The 19,442-nt window shown below is 40.2% G+C and overlaps 1 protein-coding gene across 2 annotated transcripts in view; it reads right to left on the bottom strand.

Moving 5' to 3' along the window:
* Window positions 1-19,442, bottom strand: part of FARP1 (FERM, ARH/RhoGEF and pleckstrin domain protein 1) — a 218,154-nt gene that overhangs the window by 54,719 nt on the left and 143,993 nt on the right. For both annotated transcript variants that reach the window (XM_082335882.1, XM_082335883.1), the window contains exons 3-10: window positions 19,132-19,236; window positions 14,534-14,576; window positions 13,352-13,430; window positions 10,798-10,895; window positions 5,944-6,058; window positions 4,627-4,774; window positions 1,862-1,957; window positions 1,174-1,337 (exon numbers count right to left, since the gene is read on the bottom strand). In XM_082335882.1, the coding sequence (XP_082192008.1) occupies window positions 1,174-1,337; window positions 1,862-1,957; window positions 4,627-4,774; window positions 5,944-6,058; window positions 10,798-10,895; window positions 13,352-13,430; window positions 14,534-14,576; window positions 19,132-19,236 (848 nt within the window). The remainder of the gene's footprint in view (window positions 1-1,173; window positions 1,338-1,861; window positions 1,958-4,626; window positions 4,775-5,943; window positions 6,059-10,797; window positions 10,896-13,351; window positions 13,431-14,533; window positions 14,577-19,131; window positions 19,237-19,442) is intronic.

The following is a 19,442-nucleotide window of genomic DNA, read 5'->3' as shown; positions in this document are numbered from 1 at the left end:
CGCCTTCTGCTACAGGCCATGAAAAAGTAGTGAGAAAGCCCAGCACTTCCTATTGTGCAAAGATATAAACTTCAAAGGGAACTAAGAGTAGTAAAGGAACCCCACACCTCAAGAATGTTCAATAGAGATCCAAATTCTTCCCATTCATTATAGGCTTTAAACTAACTGAATTACCAGAAAGGCCTGGAACAAGTTATTGAATGTATGCAGCACAGCTCACAGTGAGTGGAGGATGTAGCCAAAACCTGCTCTCCAAGCCAGGACGTTAAGTTAAATGCACCTAGTCTTCTATTTGCTCAGGCAGAAACTTAAAAATTATAGCTTGTGTACCCTAACACAGGTCCTTCCATCTTAGGACAGGCAGGAAACAAAGTGGAAAGAGAGAAGTGCCATATCTACTATGTTGTGCAAGGCAACTAGAGTGTACGGTTTATCTCAGCAAAGAGCGTTTATGGCTGTTCAGCTTACATCAGCTTTGCAAACAAAATAAAATGTATGAATAAAAGGATTTCCCCCCTGGCATACACAACATGATATCTACAATGAGGCTTCTGCCAGTGTATGGAAAAAACCAATAACCCAACTATTAAAAACCTTTCTACAGCTCTAAAAACATTGCAGGTAGACTTGGTCTTAGCATAGGTGGTCATCTCACATAAACCCCTTGCAAGCATAAAGATCTCAGCATAAAGACAGGCCATTGCTTTTAACTGCACAGAGATAGGTTTACCACAGGGATATGCAACGAAAATACAAATCTCTACTCTGATACATAAGAAAGACCCCATCCTAGAAGCAGAGGATCCAGAGAGTGCCAAAAAGTTGCTAGCTAGTGTTGCTTAGGACACAGGTGGATTTTCTTATGTGAAACCAGCTGGAACCTATATACTTTATATCTTACCTCCAGAAAGCTACTTTGCAACAGCTACTACAAAATGAATGTAGGCTTTTTCCCTACAGTGTTCTTCACACTGTTCTGGCTGAGAAGATGCAATGGAAAATATAAAGGAGCAAACTACAATGTAAAAAAGGGGAGCTGAAAATAATAGAAAATAATGAAATTAAATAATTAAATAATTATTTCATTAAATAATGAAAATAATCCTAGATCATTATGGATGTGACTTTGAAATGCGGAAGCAGCAAAGGTGGAAAGAAGAATGCAGGTCTTACCTGAACCTAAATGATGATCCTCTAGAAAAAAGAACGGGTTTAGGCTTTGGTTTAGGTTCCTCAAAAAGCCTGAAAAAGGCATGATGCTCCACACAGATCTTCCAGAAAGACTTGCAAAAATCTCGACTGGCCATAAGGAATTCCAGGGTGTCCTGGAACGAACTCTGAAAATTGAGATAGCATTTGCAATGTAAGCAAGCAAGCAACACAAATTATAGAGATGCATTGACAAAGCAGGCACTATGCTACAAAACAAAAAAAACCAAAACAAACAAACAAACAAAAAAAGCTTTTTCCCAACTCATTGGCTTTCAGGCTTAACAGGCCCTTTCCTTCCCAATTTGAGCTATTTCTCAAACTTCCTTTCATTGACAAATATGACAGAGATAAAGCAGAGGTCTTAACATTAACAAGAAGAGATGGTTTACATGCTGTAACTTAAGAATTGATGATATAGTACCAGAGTCACAGCCAGAAGATGACTCTGTGACATTCAGTTTACATCTCCTTTGCTGGGACTGCTCAGCTGAGATGCCAAGTTGATGTGTGCAGTACCAACAGTGAACACAAGCAATTAACTAAAAAAAAAAAAATCTTCTTGAGGTGATAAAAATATATGTTTGATCTGTGAGTAGAAATTTACCAAATAACCTTTTGTCAACTTCATCAATTCCTGACAAGGACTTACATTCACATCAGGCCGTAGTTTGATAAGAAAACGTTTCCTCTTGAAGCTCAGCTTTCGAACCTTAGCCCAGTTGAAGGCATTGATCTTGGTGTGACCCTACAGAGAACAAAGCCAGCGGAGTTTAAGCATTCTAGATCAGAATGAAGAAATCTAAACCACTAAAAAAAACTTGTCATAAATTAATCATCTGTTCACTTCACTTGAAATTACAATATTTCTTATCATTTCTCTGATAATGTAAACCATAAGCATCTGGTGCTGTGAGTGAAGGTAGGTACTTATGGTTAAACTCTTGCATATTTATAGAACTAGGTATACTGAGTTGATGTGAAAGTATCTGACCCAGTATCACTGCACAAAACAGGGTGACCCACCTTTTGCCCAGATGATGTTATCTTGTTCTACTATGCAGACACTGACTTTCAGTGGTCACCTCCCAGAGGTGCCTCCTTCTCTTTCTACCAGCTACAGAGAATGCAGGGAATCCAGACACCTAACCTGGTCACCTCACTTTGATGGGGTAGATTTCTTTCTTACTCGTTTATTTACAGGGCAAACACACACCCCTTTAAATATCACTTAACTAGGGGGAAAAAACAGCAATTGAAAGCTTTGTACTGGAAGTGCAAAATACTGTGAGTATTTTCACCTTTCATAGGGAGCAACAGAAGTAAAAGGAACATAAATAAATGACCTGTCTCTGAAAAGTCATAAAATACTTTTCCCCCAAAAACGCAACAAAAAGCCAGAAACAAACCGGAAGCCTGAGAGAAATTACCTTCAAAATACTACAGTTCCCAGCCACTGCATCATTAGCCCCTACTCCCCAGAAGTCTCATTCTCAATCTATGTTAGAAGGTATGGGAGGTATTATTTTAAAATATTCCTTACAGTAGTTTGTTCAGTAAAGTCTTCAATACAAACATGCCTACAGCACTGCACAGACGTTTCAGAGAGCTACTACAGGACTGCTAAACGCAATTGATTTGGGCGTTGTCACCAGACAGACGTAGGAGTAATGACAGTGTGATGATCTCTGCTAAGTCAACCTGCTGTCTCAGAATCACATAATTAATCTCCTTTAGAATATTCAGCAGCACTGACACCAACGTCTAAATAAATGGCAGGCTTTAAAATAAGTCTGTCTGAGTACTGCTTATGCCGTTTGTGAGTGAACCTTTATTTTCCTTGAGGTCATTCTAATGAGGTCTTCATATTTCAATTTCTCTCAGTTGTAGCCAAAATAAAAAGATGAACGTAAGGCTCTTGCCCTATGAAGTGCTTGAAGGGAGCCCTAAGCCAAGCATCAATTGCTGAGCAGACTCCAGCGTGTCAGAGCCTGACTTCCTTCTTAGCATTCAGTCTTGGAGCTTGATCCAACAAAATTTCCAAGTTTTTCTGAAAATTCAAAAAAACCTGTTTTGAAAGTCCCAAACACATTTGGACAAGAAGAGATGACTGAGTTTTAGAGCTTTACAAATCAGGCCTTGGGCCTTCAACCAGCAGCTAAATCTTTACGGAAGGACCCCAGCTGTCTACTGGGACTCAGTGAGGTCCATGCTGTTTTGTGTGGACACATACTTTCAGCTGTGAGACAGTCTTAATTTATAAGGCCTTGTAATTCATTAATTCAGCTGATGAAAATACTGTGGGGGAGCAGGGGACAGGCCTGAACATACAATTACTTGAGTTACGTGCATTTCTAACAACATCCTGGTGTTCTCATACCTCAAGCTATGCTTCAGTTTGGGGGTTTTACTAGGAAGCCATTTAGTTGAGGAGGGTTTTTTAATTTTTTTTTATTTTAAACTTAGATCTCAGAGCATTTGGGTCAGACATATTTCTGGGTTGGTTTGCTGCTGGTTTTTTTCTTTATAAAAGGACTCAAAGTACTTTATAAGGTTGGAAAGACTAGTATTTTAACTGAAGTCAAACAGTTAAAATGAATAGTCTTTTTTGACAATGGTAAAACCCGACATTTTAAAGAACAGTTTACTTACTGTTTTTAACACACAGTGAGGTAAGCAGCATTTTGGATGCTAGAGATATAAGTTCATCTGAAGTGAAAGCAGCTTACACCAGCTGACTATCTGTACCTTCACAACTGTAAAAGCCCAATTTGTTATTTACCTAAGGGGAACTGCAGAACAAGAATTTGATAAATTTACTAATGATGCTTCACGAACATTTACTAGGCTGACTAGTGTAGGAGAGGAGAGGAAAGAAATGTAAGGAAAATAACTTCAGGTCTTTTAGGGAAAGAAGTAAGATTCATGGATTCAGCAAAGGTAGAACAGCCAAGGCTGGTCAAGAAAATTGTAAAAACTCTGTCAAAGTAATGCTACGAAGAGCTTACATTCACTTCCTACATCCTTCTCCATGTACTCCAGTTGTCTGTTGTTTTATTTGTCCCAGCTTCACACCCATTTATTATGCACCATGCCTGCAAGACCTACCTGCTCCTATATGTAGGAGGTGTCAGCATGACCAGCTTGCAAATTGTGAGCTGTGGATCAGTTTGCATCTTGAACAGCACATTGTGGCTGCAGATGGAGTTCTACCCTGTGCATGCAAACAAGAGTCCCTGAAAGTGAAGGACCTAATGCAGCTATAAAACATTTAAGGTCATTGTTAGAAAAAAATTGGAAGTTCCTGAATTTTCCCAACCAAATTCTTTTAGATGTGGCTGAGGTCCTGAATTCTTATCACTGTAAGAAATCTCTCTGCTTTGTAAAGTACAAAGTCATGTCCCGAGCAGCTCTAACCTGAAACACCAGAATGCCCGTGTTGGCAACAGCCAGGTTGATTTTTGTCCCTTCCCTGTCCTTGGCTGGATGCAAGCGTATTCCATACATCTCCAGCCGACGGGCAATCTCCAAAAGCTGGAAGTCAGACTCTGCTGGTGTCTGTCCCCTTGAGAAAGAAAACAGAGAAGACACACAGATTCTTCACACCTTTTAATAGAGATCAACAGGTCCTCCAGAGAACAAAGAGGCATTTCATCAAACAGACTGAAACCTGTCAGAGGTATAATATCCGTATGGCTTTTCTATGTCCCCAGATTTATATTAGCTAGAACAACAACTTTATCTTAGTCTAAACCAATACCAAAGAATCCACAGATTTTACAGTCTATTAGAAAATTTGATCACTCCAATTCTGAGACACCTGATAGAGCTAGATTTTGAACCATTAACTTTAACAGAGTTCACTACCTCTCTTCGTATTTTGCATTGGAAAAACATGCTATATTCCTTAAAAAAACCCCAAACAAACCATAAAGAGAAGTGTGTAAGGATGTTGTTCACTGTAAAAGTCAATGCAATACCAAAATGAAGTAAAACAGAAGACATGAAAACATTAACATGAATGTTGGGAACCCATAAACACTAAATTAATCATGACGAAATTATGCAAAAGTTTTGATTATTACTGCTATAGAACTCCCTTCCACTCATATCTAATTCAGTGTAGCTCAAATTAAAATTGTTCAAGTCTTGAAGTGTTCTTGACAGCAAAAAAATATGCCTTATTTGTAATTCTTTTAACCATCTTCTTACTACTAGTCTTTTCTCCAGGCCTTAGGATACCAATTTGCATCATCATCTTGAATCCTATTCCCCCAAATCCCTAATTCTGCAAGCACCTCGTGCTTTTCCTAAAACTATCATTAAACCCTTTCTTCACCCATCTCTAAATACAGCATGGAAAGGTGAGAAAGCAACATTCAATGTCCTTGAAATCAAAAAGACTGCTGTCAGAAGTGCCTGACTGATTAGTCATCATTTGCAATCATACCTGCATGCACAAAATCAGCAGTGAAGCATTTTGTATGAAATAGACTGTAAAATACTGGCATGCTTGAATGAATATCAAAATCAATTGCTCTTTAAACATCTCGTTATTATGATGGGAGAAAGGCAGGAGTAACCTTCAGGAAGTTCATTGAATGTTTTTTGAGAAGTAACCTTTGAGAAACTCAGAAGTCTAAATCTCGTTTGTACTTATGATCTAGTATATATTTACAGTCAGAACTACTCTAAAGGAAAAGAAGGCCAATAACAAGAACAAAAAAGTCTTACATGTGACTACGGTGAAATTCCATGATTTTGTCTTCTAGTGCTTCTTGCTGAGGTATATACTTGTTCTTCGCTAAGTGTTCACGATCTATGGTTTCATCAAAATCCCCAATCTCAGCTACGGAGAATTTTAAGAAAAGTCTGTTAAAACATTGTATTAAATCTGAACTATTTGGGCAATCCAAAAGGTGCAGACAGCTGAGAAGAGGGCAGAGGAGCAAATGTAGTTTCTTGCAAGCTGTGTCATTGTTTTATGATTCAGCTTCCCACTACCTTATCTTCCACACATTCCTCCCTTCTCCTCTGTGTTAGCATCTGACAGGTGAGAAGAAGCGCAAGGATTCCTCCCATCTACCGCAACCAAGCAAGTAGCTGTTGGATGTCAACTGAACAAATGAAGTCATCACAGTGCTCCCTTGGCTTGTGTGCGGATAAGGGGGGGAGGTGACAGGGAGGACAGCACTAATTCAGTAGAACTCATCCATCCATCTCACATGCATGGTGGTGCTCAGGTGCCTTCCCCTGGAGCAGCCAAACACAAACTTCCTCCCCAGGCCCATGCCCCACACTGTAATCTTCGGGGGAAAATCTGAAGAGAGATGGTTTTGTTTGCTTGTTTGAATGCAGGCATGTATTCCACCTCATGGGGTTATGAAACATTCGTCTTCCTCTAATTTTGTGGCAGTTTGAGACACATTCTGTCTCCCTCCTCCTCAAAGTTGCTCCCATCTGCTGCAGTTATTCAATACCGTGTGTGCAACAGTATGTCACACCCACCTTCCATTTTGCAGCCCATTCAGCGAGATTTCCTTTTTTTTGGGGTGGGGAGGGGCAGGCAATCTATGTGTGGGTGCCAGATTACTATCTTGTTGCCTGCTATTCTTGGAATGCCGCTGAAAATCTTGCTATTAGCTTTTTTACTGAACAGCGTAGCAGCCTCTGCCTGCAAACCTGCTGGAATAACAGCAACAATGCTACAACAAAGGCTGCTACCTTAATAATGTCAGTGAAATTAAAATGCAGCACCCTCAAATTAAATGCAGGTTGTGGTCAGACACGTTGTTGTACAGTTGACCTAGGATGTCACAGACCCAAGCTCAGATCCCTGCCTCATCCTCACCTCAGTTCTGCCCATGTAAATGATCCCCTAATCCAGTTCTGTCCAAAATAAGCTCTTTAGGAAAAAGAAAGGTTTCAGGTGATGTTCAAAACACTGACGGGTGATTTCTGACAAAAGTTTGCCTGGGATCAGATGTAGCTGCAAATGCAGAGGGGGAGCAATAACCTTGCGTAGGCAGGCGAGATGAGGACCAAAGCATCTATGAATGACAGAGCAGTAACCTTTCAACCCAAATTGCCTGCAGCCACACGATACTGTTTTATACTTTGGAGGTCAGAGGTGGAAAAGAGTTGGTAACTGAGACTGCCTGATTTCCACCCCCTCCCTCATCCCATCTGCTCTGAATCATTCCTTGAGACAGCAGAAATACTACAGAATCTTTGAGAATTCTCCTTTGTAAAATGTCCCTTTTGTCCCCATCTCAGGAACGGCTCCCTCACTCCAGTTTTACTCACCCCAGTGTCACAAATCTTTAGGGTCCATTTTTAACCCTAACTCAAATGAAAGGCAAGTTTCTCTTCTTTAATGAAGCCATAAGCCCACCTAGGTTTTCAACACCTCCAATAACACAGGCCTTATTCTTTAAAATGCAGTTCATACCGTGTACGTCCTCGTACACAGATAGACTTAAACCACCTTCTGTAGGGCTTTCTTCAGAGCCAAGAGTACAGAAGACTCTTGTTTCACCTCTACATGATTTTTATAATGTTCTCTGCATTTGTCAGCTGCTAATCCATTATCGAAATTGTCCTCCTGGCTTTCAAGTTACTTCTGAATTTGTTCTCTCTGACCTCATACTCAACAGCTTTTCCTTCTCTCCTTAGACCTCCTTTTCCACCTTAAATGCTTTTCTAGTAGCATTCCCTCTAGAAAGAGAGGGAGTTGTATTTTGAATAGTCAGCCTCACAAATAACTCTTCTTTAAAATCTTCTCGTGTCTTTTAGCCAAAGATTGATTTCCACTGATGCTCCCTTTTCTCTTATCTTGCAAATGCATTACAGCACGCTGTATTCTATCTGCATTAGCACTTCTGATATGTCTAATGCTTTGTATTTCAGCTCTTTCCCTTTAATCAGTCCATCTTCTTACTTCACACACTCACTTTACTACATCATTTGCAGTATTAAAGTGTCTTCTCACTTCTAACACTTTCTACAATGCTTTTAAGGTATTTTTAGATAGAATGTTTCAAATATAATTTTCATTTTGTAACATACACACTAATTTAACAGAAACCTATTTGCTGTCATATTATGATTTCACACAAATAACAGTCTATAACATTGACATAAGCTTGTATACATAATAGAAGGGCCTCCTGGAATCAGATACGCCCCGTAGAAACCGCTCATAGGCACAGCACCGATAAGACATACAATACCTAACCTCCTGCATTCTCAATCTTTCCACTTTGATATCATTACTCTTATCAGCTGTCTAGTTTTATTTTTGTTGCAGACTAATACATAATATTTCTTTTGCTACTGAATAATAAGCTAGAGAGAAAATAAATACAAAAGACAGCCATGTGGGTAAGATACAGATATAGACTCTTATCACAGAAACTTTTCACAGAAAAATGTTCATGAGACACAAGATGGATAAATAAATGAGACAGCTGCAAACTTCTAGCAGAGGTTTCTAGCAAACACTGTTACACAAAAAAAGGGAGAGGGGACAAATCATAAACAACAACAACAAAAAAAGGTCCAGCTTGCAGTCAGGAGATGGTGAGGGGAAAGCAGCACTGCAGGGCAGGTGCGCCGTGAGGCACCGCATCCCTCTGCCCAAAATGGCAGTTCAGATTCTGGGAATACTGTCTCACTTCTGCATGATGAATCTCTCACCTCTCTCCTTCTGACATGACGGAAAAACTCTGTTTTTCAGTACAGAAGCATCTTATCTTACTCTCCCCATAAGGAGAGTACTACTTGATTCCTAAAGTCCCAGTTCAGAATCACGGTGCACCTTTAGCTTACAAGTGAAGGGGATAAAGAACTAGAAAGACTTCAAACGCATCATGACCAACTCCAGCAACTGAGGAAAATTGTTTAATCCAACAGCATAATGCACCTCAGCAGCATAAGAGCAACAGTGATGATTTGCCATTTTTGCACACTTTGAAATGAATGCTTCTTGCTGGTCTGCATAGGTGTATAATGGAGGAGTTTTGAAAAAACGCTGAACTAAATTTGAGTTTGACTGTGGGGAGAAAGAAAAGGGACAGCTTGTAAAGGTGAAAGGACATCTATATTTTATCCTCTTATGCTGTTGCTTTAGGAAAACAAGCCAGCCGTTGCACTCTGAGCAGTTCAGACACCAGACCTGTTGATGGTTCAGTGAAGAACTTAAATTGAGTAATCAATGAGAGATGAGTAAGACATGAAATAGGATCTAAGTAGAAATCATAAGAAAAATAATGCAAATAAAATATAAGAGCTCAAGAGAGGATATTCATGAAGCAATACCTCAAACGAAGAGAGACACATGCATTAGGGTGTCCTCTCCCCAACGTCTTTCTTTGGTACACAGACGCTTAGTAGGAAAACTCACCCTCCTAGAATGCAGTGTAACAAATGGTACTCAATTTCCCCCAAACAATCACGACTTCTTTTCCTGAGACAAAAGGAAGTTAGAACTAGCTTAACTGAGGAAAGAACTACAGCTGGCGTGCTGGACACCGTAATGGGAAGAACGGAAAGACACAAAAAGCTCGCTAGCCAAGGATTTTTTTTTTTTTTTAAGTCTGTGCTGCAAAAATACTCAGTTTTAAAATGGTGTGAGGAATACAGAATTTCACAGAGGCTGTTGTACAGCTTCTTATTGCTACTCAGTCACACTGGGCAATGATGACCATGGCAAATAGAAAACCATGCAATACCTGCCTTTCCAACAGCAATTAATGAGAAACTGCCCTAACACTCAGACAGACTATGACAAAGGATCACGAGATTTATCTATTCATCACTAAAGAGCTTCTGAACATCTTTGTTGACTGTAATTTCCATACAACAGTATTTCAGTGGAAATATGCAACACTGAATTGTACAATGACCATTCAAAACAACGGTCTATTATTACCATTACACATGCTACTAAGTGGTTTTTCCTAAAGTTGTTCTCAAGATGAGTATCCATAAAGTCTTGAAATGGAAAACATACTCTGCCTTTCAAGTGATCCGGAAGCTAAAAGCAGCTTTGATGTGATGAACAAAGTTAATGTGTGATTCTACTGAACAGTCTTATTGTACATACTTTGCAGTTAAAAAAAAAAAAAAAAAGCTTAAAATCTGTTGTTTTTTTCTTCCCTATCCGTTTCCTCTTAGGACTGTGATTTAGTCTGGCATTCTAAGCATGTTTATTTACTACATTCTCTAGACAGTGTACAGATCTCCAGGAATTTGAATGCTCTGCTGACATGATACAAAGTAGAATAGAACAGGAATTCAGAAGAAGAACTCAACCTGTTTGCCACTGCCTGCAAAGTTTGCTTTTTAAATGATCCTAGGCAGACTATCAAAGGCAGTGCTTTAAAAATGCAAATCCAGTGTCCAGAAGCTCTGCTTTATTTGAAAAAGTACATTACCTGTACTTGAATGCCATTATACAGAAATACAATAAATTGTCCATATGGCTTAAACCTGTCCCTACAGCAGCTACCAACAGGTAACCCAGCAAAGCATGTCCAGCCAATCACCCTGTTTATCCTCCCGGAAAGAATTAAAAAGGGAACTTACACTGTACTATGTGCGAGATTAAGAGGGCAGTGCTGGTATCATTACACGTTAGCCTTCCCTGTGCCAGGTCCTGCTTCACTTGCAATGCAAATAGGTACCTGCAAAACAAAAGTGAACAAAGAGTTATACAAAACAGGAGGGAAAGAGGGGAAAGTATTTCAACGCCTACTCCACTTTTGGCTACATGTTCCTTTCACTTTTTGGAATCTACAGAAGTGATCTGAATTTCCTAGTTTAGAGGCTAAATAAAACATAACAGATACTGTATCACAGCCATAAAGAGTCTTACATGGTGGCTGCTTTGCAGAACCGAGATATCCCTCTTCTTCTCTCTCTCTCCCCCTCTCTTTGAACCAGAGCAATGAGATCTGGAAGCGATATGACAGTGGAAGCAAATCTGACAGCTACTAAGCGCTCAGCAATCGCATGGCAAACAGCACTAGATAATGGAGCTGCTTGTAACTATGAAGAAATGCCAGATAAACCAGTGATTTAGAGTTATCAGTTCTTGCAGAACACAAGGAGAAATCTAAACTTCCACCTTGGTCCTCACCTGGAAATGAGGAGCAAGATCTCGATCAAACAACTCTAGCTAGCTCTGATACTTTTCTGGCCCCATTACTTGGCCTGTGCACCAGTCATTTTTAACATATTCGCTTCCGAACCATCTCACCCATGTAGGGCAACTCTACATAGACAGTTTAAGTAAAGAAACATCACAGGTCCATGACATTATTTCAACATTTAAATTTCTTCCAGCTTCAACGGGAATTGAAATTGCTTAGTTCTACTCAGCATCAAATTCTTCCCTAGAAAAAAATGAGCCAGCAGTAAGCATTTCTCCTACAGTTGGTATGAAACTTGAACTGGTTAGGCACCTTAACAAGCCTTCCGAAGACTGCAGCTCCTCTGGAGAGCTCATACTAGGGTCTCAACAGTTTTTAATAAGATTAAATTTTTATACGCTCAGTGAAAAGCTCTCATTTCAACAGTTAGTTTCTGAATGAGGAAATGTAGGTAAATTAAATGAAAAGGGCAAGCTGATTTGAGGAGTATGGAAACATACACAGTACATGAAATAATACAGCAGATCTAAATAATGTCCTTTTGAAAGCTGCAGACATCTGCCTAGCCATACAAAATTCAACCTAGCAGAAGAATATAGCACAAAAGTGTTGTATTCTCTGCTTCTTCAAGTGTTGAAGCTGTTCTCTGTGGATATGCTTTCACATCCTACATACTGCTGTGTACATATATTCAAGTTCCCTAGCATACACATTTCAAATCTAACCAAAAAAGTCATTAGGATTCAGAGACACGTCTCCACGTGCAGAAAGAGATCACCAAAATCAATTTACAGTTCACATACTAAGCAACTGATATGCAGAATATCCATTTGGAACAGAAATGTTTCATTAGAAACATCATGTTGTGAGTTTTCATTCATCCCTTTATTGTTTTTACTCAGTCTTTCAAATAAATATTCCTTCTTCTTACCCCACTTTTCTACTTTTCTCTGTCCAGGCCAACAAGAGATATCAATCATTCCTTTTTTTCCATTCCATTGCTTTATTATCAAAATAAGAGGGAGATAAACACAGAACAGGTGGACTTGTTCTTTATAAAGCAGGTCATAAGGACACAAGAGCTCTTTGTAAAAGAAGACTTCATCTTGTGGGAAAATTGAAAATAAAAACTAATAGTGAAAATACTGAATCAGAATGGAAAAATGTAATTAAAAATAGTAATATTGTAAATCAGAAAAAGAGTTGAAAAGTTTCAGTGAAGAAATACTGCAACAAAACAACGTTTCTGACCATAAAGGAAGGACCTGCTGATGAGGAAGAACCTTAATAGGTCCCTCATATGCATATTTACTCAAAGAGAAATATGACTCTTTATGCCAATGCAGTGTGAAATTCAGAGCTTAAATGAAGTTTTTGAAATGCACTGAAAATAAACACACCTTTAAGGTACTCTTTCTGCATATGTGTGTATCTTTCTCTACCTTCCCCTTACTTTTTGTTTTATTCCCTCTCCTTCCCATTTCTCCACCTCCGAAGTCACAGTTCCACCTAAGCAAACCTTTGGCATTTGCGTTGGCTATAGGAATAGGATCCAATGCTGTCGCAACTTGGCAATTCATGCAAAACCAACTCTCTCCCAAACGCGGGTGCAGAGTCGCACGTGTCCCTCAGCAGAGGGATGCCCCAGGGCACCAACACATGCCTTAGTCAAGTCCCTTTGAACACCACTGCCAAACAGGCTTGGAGAACTCTGTTGCCGAACTGCCTTCTTTTGGGGTAAACAAAGCTCTCCCAGGGCCCCAAATCCAAGGAGGCAAGGGACTCCTGCACTTTGCAGAACTTCTCAGCACAGACTGTTAACAGAATCTTAGGGCCTATTTTTCAGGTGCATTCAAGGTTGGGGCAAATAACATCAAGCTAATACTAAGAGGCAGCCATTGATCCTCACCCAATCATCTCAAATTCCATGCTCTCCCCTCTATCCACCACAGATTTAATAAAAAAAAAAAAGTCATGCAGCTACTAACCTTGTCAGTTCCTCCTGCAGCTGAGCATGGTCAGGTGGGAAGAATTTTACGACAAATTTTACAACAACATGCTTCGGTCCTAGGGGAAACGTCAAAGGAAGTTAGTGAACATCAGTAACACGATGGCCAAATTTTATTACGTGGGATGATTCATGGAACCTGCAGTGCATACATACATGCTAACCTCCCGTTCTTTGTTAGTATTTGGGTTATTTAGAGATTGCACAATAAAATTTACACACAATAAAAAAGAACAGTAACTTGGTGGAGGGATGGTCTGCCAAAACAGAGTCTGTTTTGAGTAATTAAATCAGTTGATCCAATAAAATATATTACGTGTGTCTATTTTCCTTGCTTCAGAACAGGAGGGAGCTAAAATACACTCTATTTTTCAAGTCCACTAGCAAATCACTATTTCTGTTTTAACAGCAGCACATTTGTTCTGACTCCTACAAGTATGACCAGTGACAAAAGCAGAATTGCATCGCTCTCTCTCGTGAGAGGGAGAAGTGCCAGAGCATACACTCAGACTAATGTGACCAGAGAGGCACCTAAGAAAACTTAATCTCAATGGCAAAGCTCAATAAATGAAGAACTTTGCTGATACTTGACAGAGAAACAAAATTACCAAAACCTTTCCTGTTCATTTCTACTCTGCCCAGAGCTGATGGCTATTTACAAACTCCTTTTGGCTCCCGCCGCCCACCATAACTAACCCTAACCCAACTGTTTCCTCCTCTTGGTCTCAGACAGCTCCACGTTCTGCAGCAATGTCCCAGAGAGCTTTAACACATTTGCTAGCTCCTTCCCAGCAATAACGTCTTCCTGTTCTTTTTCTCTTATCCTGATTACTGTTTCCTTTTGGCAATATGTGCTTCTTTTAATCCTTCTTTTACTGCATGCTTTTTTCCTCTACAAAACTGTTTCCTCCATTGCCACCACTGTCTCTTCTAGTGACTGACTAAACCTCTGTCTCCTACGGGGTCAGCCCCTTCATATGTTCTTGTGACATAATTTCACAGCACGCACAGTTCATCTTTTAAGGACAGAACAGAACTAAAAAATAATCCAAACAAAATTCAGTGAAGAAAGTTGAGAAGATAAAGATCCCAACTGACAGAGCCCTCATTTATTCAAGTACTCTCAGATTGACGGAATAAATGACAGCAAGGAAGTACTTACTTCTAATCTGTTTCATAACAGGCTTCAAAAGATCAAGCCACACCTGTAAACAAGAGAAGGTGGTGTTATCATCTCTGAACAAACTACCGCTCGCAAAGGAGCATTTTTCATGGCACTACTTAGATTTTCGTTTACTTATTTTTTCCAGTGTGGTCATCATGCTCTCCCTAATTATATGTAGTAGATTTTCTCCCCAAGACTCTGGAAGATGCTCAGGAAACAGCACTGTTAATGGGCTGTCCCTGTGGCACAGCTTTCGAAGGAGTACAGATTCAGAGAGCTGGGAAATAGCGAGAGGATCTCTCCCTAACTTGTCTCAGATGCCAACAATCACGGCACGTTTGGTCAGGAACCATTCATTTTGTGGAAAGAACAACTGAAAAAGATAGTCCTATACTATCATTGCGGTCCTCACCCCAATTAATCTTGAGAAAGGCAAGAGAAAGGGGCTGGCGCTTGCCTTTGAGCTGGGAATGCTGGGCGAACGGAGAAACGAGAAGGCGGCAACCTCCTGTTTTTGGGGACCCCATAGAAGTCCCACCGTGAGGCCTGGGCATAAATGTGGAGCCCCCCTGCTCAGCCCCACGGAGATAAAGGAGCCTCAGCACCACCAGCCGGGGCAGGAACGTCCTCGCAGGTCGAGGGCCTGAGGCAGACACAGCACACAGCGCGGGCGGGAGGAAGCCTACTGCACAGCTGTGTAACTTTTTCTCTTTTCTATAAACCTGGGAAGCTCAGCCCTAGGATTTCTTAATTGGGGGCAGCATAACTGCTGCATATAGTTCACTTTCAGCTGCTTTTTAGAAACCCATTTTTCAGGACGGCGTGTGGGTCTTTCCTTCAGCTTTCGAAAGAGAAGCAGCGGGCGGAAATACAGTTCTCAGAGCCTAAACCCCCGTTCTCCAGCCTCAGTCAGAAGGGCCTGGGCGAAATATTAGGGGAAGCCAAGAGACCATCACACAGAAGGTAAAAGCCAAATGACTTGCAGGGCCTGGAGAAGTGCAACGGCTCACGGTCCTCAGCTGGTAACGAACTATGCCCAAGACTTGTATTTTGTTATCTCGCTAAATTGCATGGAGCCTCCCTTGGAGACATCTGGAATTTGTAGAGGAACATCCTACAACCGTCACAAAGGTTAAAGGCATTAAAAAACCAAATTAACCCAGCCTTCCTCTAGAAAAAGAATATGTATACAACTTTGACCTTTAATAACTTCAGATTATGCAGAGACTGAAACATACTCAAAATACCCATTTTAGAAAATCACCTGAGAAGCCAGACGGGAACAGGCCTGTATCGCTGCTATAACTGCTCCGACGCTGTTTGCTATTTTCATCATTACCAATATGAGTGCTTCCAGCTAGCAAAGACCTCACACTCCTGCCCTTTCACACCCACTAATGTTTCTCAATGGATTTTTTTTAATGTTTCTCAGCCTATGAAAGTCTTTTTTTTTTTTTTTTTTTTGGAAGGGCTAAAGAAACTTGGTTATCCAAGAATAGGAACGTAGTGTTGATCACACATTAAACTGGTTGTGACACTTTTCGGCATTTCAGTAACTTAACGCTGTTCTGTTTCAGAAAGTTGGCATGTACATCATCTGCAACGAAGGTCAGGGACTTTGCCAAGTTTAGTGGGGGAAAAAAAAAATCTTGAATATGAAACGGCCAATTTACAAGAATATGGGAGTAATGTATTTTACTTGACACCAAAAAAAAAAAAAAAAAAAAAACTCTCTCCCTTCAGAGAGAGTTTATGATACAGCATGATAAGTGCGTCATTCCTTTCTCCACTTTCCCAACCATCCTACAAGCAAGTTACAACATCCTTGACCAGACTGCTGGATACTAGGAATGCGTGTACTGAACATGTGTAGGGAGAAAAAGGTGGGGCAAAATGAAGACCTCACCACTATCACCAAACCCATGCAATCTAAACTTACGCATCACACAACTCCCACACTGTATCTAAACACAGACAATCTGAGACTGGTTTAGAAACTGGAAATGAAAAATAATGTGAGGATTCAATTAAGATTCATGTTTTCAATTTTCTCCAGAATTACAAAGGCTAGATTATTTATTTTTTTTAAACAAAGTCTGGCATTCTGCCGGACCGGATTTCAGCAGCTGCAGAATTGGGGCAGACATCAAGTGTGATGAAACTCTGTGAAACCCCAAGCTTGGCAACAGCGCCTTGATTCTCCTTGTCCCAGCAGGAAGCGCAGCCCTCAGACCCTCCACGTTCATCCCCCATGCAGATCTTGTCTGCCTCAAGCACGGCATGTTTGAATGTATACAGCTGCCAGGCATCTTAACATACAACTGTCAATATGTCAGATATAAGGTCTGGAGCCTTGCACATTGAAACAAACACAGCTGAACTGTGAATGTATGACTTCATGTACATATGATCACATCCAAACAAATAATGCTCTAAATACGTATTTTTCCTTTTACATTGCACTCTACATTGGAAAAGCAACTCATTCTCTTCAGATGCCATGAATGTAAAATATGCGTGTGTGTTTTATTTCTCAGACACACCATTAACTGCAATCTTTTTTTATTTGCACAATGCTTGAGTTCTACATTATGGCCATTATGAAGCTCAGAAAGTTTTAAATCCCACAGGAACATTCATCTCAACTGCATCATATAAATTTAAGTGTAAACATTACTCTCAGAGTGCTGCTTCACATTGAAACAACGATTCATAACCAAATCTCCTGCTGCAGAGTTTCTGTGAGTTGCTTTTAGGTGGTTGAAGGCGTTACTTCCACTGAGCCTCACCATTCTTGGGGCACAGCTGACTAGATGTGGGCAAGATCTGGGGATCTCCCCCTTTTTCAGAAGCAAAGATTGGAACCATCAGCAGCAACACAGACCAGTGCTGTCAGACACTTGGTTAATATTTCCTTTTGCAAGAGTCAGGGCCAGGTGAGTTACCACGCTCGATGCATGGAGGCATTTTCCTTCAGGTCAAACTGGCAATAGCCTTCGGCGGTTTTCTCTACCTCCCTCGTCATCAGAGCCCTGGCTCCCTCACTGTGATCGTCTGGACATATTTCCAGCCAGTCAATTCCTGCCACTGCAAGGGCCTCAGGCACTGGCAGCACCTCAGTCTCTCCTGTGTTCTGCCTCAAGCAAATAAACCATTTTGTTTTCACAAGACTGAAAACTGTTAGTTTACTTCAGGTCTCTGAGCAGAACACAGAGGGTCATCTATTTGAAACTTAATGACCTGTGCAGTAGAGAAGGTTGATCAAATGACCTTCTCTATTTTCTAGAAAACTAAAAAGCAACTGTACATACACAAGACGTTAGGATTTGTTTCTGCTTTACATAGATACGTACATCAGGAATGTCAGTATGTCATTATTAACATGGCTACATGGACCCTCTGTTGTAATAGTACTGTACAGTTGCACTGTTTTGAATAGTTAGTTAAGCTCTCAAGTTATCTAAAGCATTGGCCACGGATATCTGGCAGAATATGAAACGTTCTAGTAAACCGCGTTTCATGTAAATCCAGGAGCAAACTGTGAAGCGGATCACTTTTAAAGATTGATGTACATTTTTTAAAATTTCCTCTTTAATTATAGCTAGCCTAAAACATCATGACCACCAATGTTCAGTTTTAGTGTCTATGTAAGACTGCACTAAGGCATGGCAACAGATTACTGCAGCAGCAAATAAATCCTCTTTTGTCAAGAAATATTGCTCCTCACAGAAATTTTATACAGATGGACAGAAAATAGATTTTTCTTCTAATTGCTCAAAGTCACCTCCTTTAGGTCAGCCAGGCTATTGGTGCAGAACTCACTGAACAGGCAAGAAATCCAGTATACACCAGAATGTACTGGTCATACAATCCAGATAACTACCACACATGCCAGTAGGTCACAGAGTAAGTCTGAAGTAAAACAAACTTCAGAAAGAAAGTCATTAGAGGCTGAGAAGTCATTAGCCTTTGACTTTCTCTGCTACGTGATACTGTTTCCACCCCTGAAGTATTAGTGCAATGCCTGAATGTTGCCAGCAGCTGTTCTCAGAGTCCAAAGTGACAGAACCAGGACACCTGCCTGTGCCACACAGCTCCCCAGACAGGACTTTCATCAATTTATTAGGGTTTTTGTTCTTGATTTCTTTTTTATTAAACTCATATTTCATCTGTCCATTTTCTTGCCCCACAACGTTTTTCAGGCAACTATGTCACAATCATTGAATCTTCTCTGTCTGCAGGGAGAGATTTTACTATTCCTGCACTCCAAATTAAGCAGGACTGTAAAATCAGAGTTGAGACTCTGCAACAGCCCAGCCTTTGGCTTCTCTGCTGCAACTGATAAAGATAAAATGCTTTTCCAACTTGTGTCTCAGTTGGCTGCTACTTTCAAAACAGATGAAATCTGACAGGAGTCATCAGGTTTTCAAAACATTTCTTCAACTCCGGCAGGCAAGAACATTTTTTTTAAAAAGAGTCCTTTTTTTTCTTTTGGAGATTGAGGATTAAACATACCTTATAAGTAAGGAGCAGGAGCAGAGAATAACAGTGTGTATGTAGATGAAAATCAGCTGAAAATTAATCCTTTTACATACCATCATCTTTTTATGATCTGGAAACTCAAGGCCAAAATAATCGCCTTCAACAAGGTTCAGGTGGTTGCAAACAGCATCATGCAGAACTTTCCCCGGAGCTCTTTGCTGTAAAAAAAAAAAAGAAGCCTAGAGTTACAAAGATGCTTTTAATTAGTGGCACAAAAATTACTATGCTAAGAAGTCATCCAGCAAACAACACTGTCAAAACAGTTTACGAAATCAGTGGATATTCCAACCATACCCACAGGGCAGTTGACAATAATTACACTAGCTTTAAAGCTACGAAAAACATCCAGCCATCCCTGGATGGC

This window comes from Platalea leucorodia (genome assembly GCF_965183815.1).
Source record: "Platalea leucorodia genome assembly, chromosome: 2".
Taxonomy (NCBI): Eukaryota; Metazoa; Chordata; class Aves; order Pelecaniformes; family Threskiornithidae; genus Platalea; species Platalea leucorodia.
This window is presented reverse-complemented; position numbering and strand designations above follow the sequence as displayed.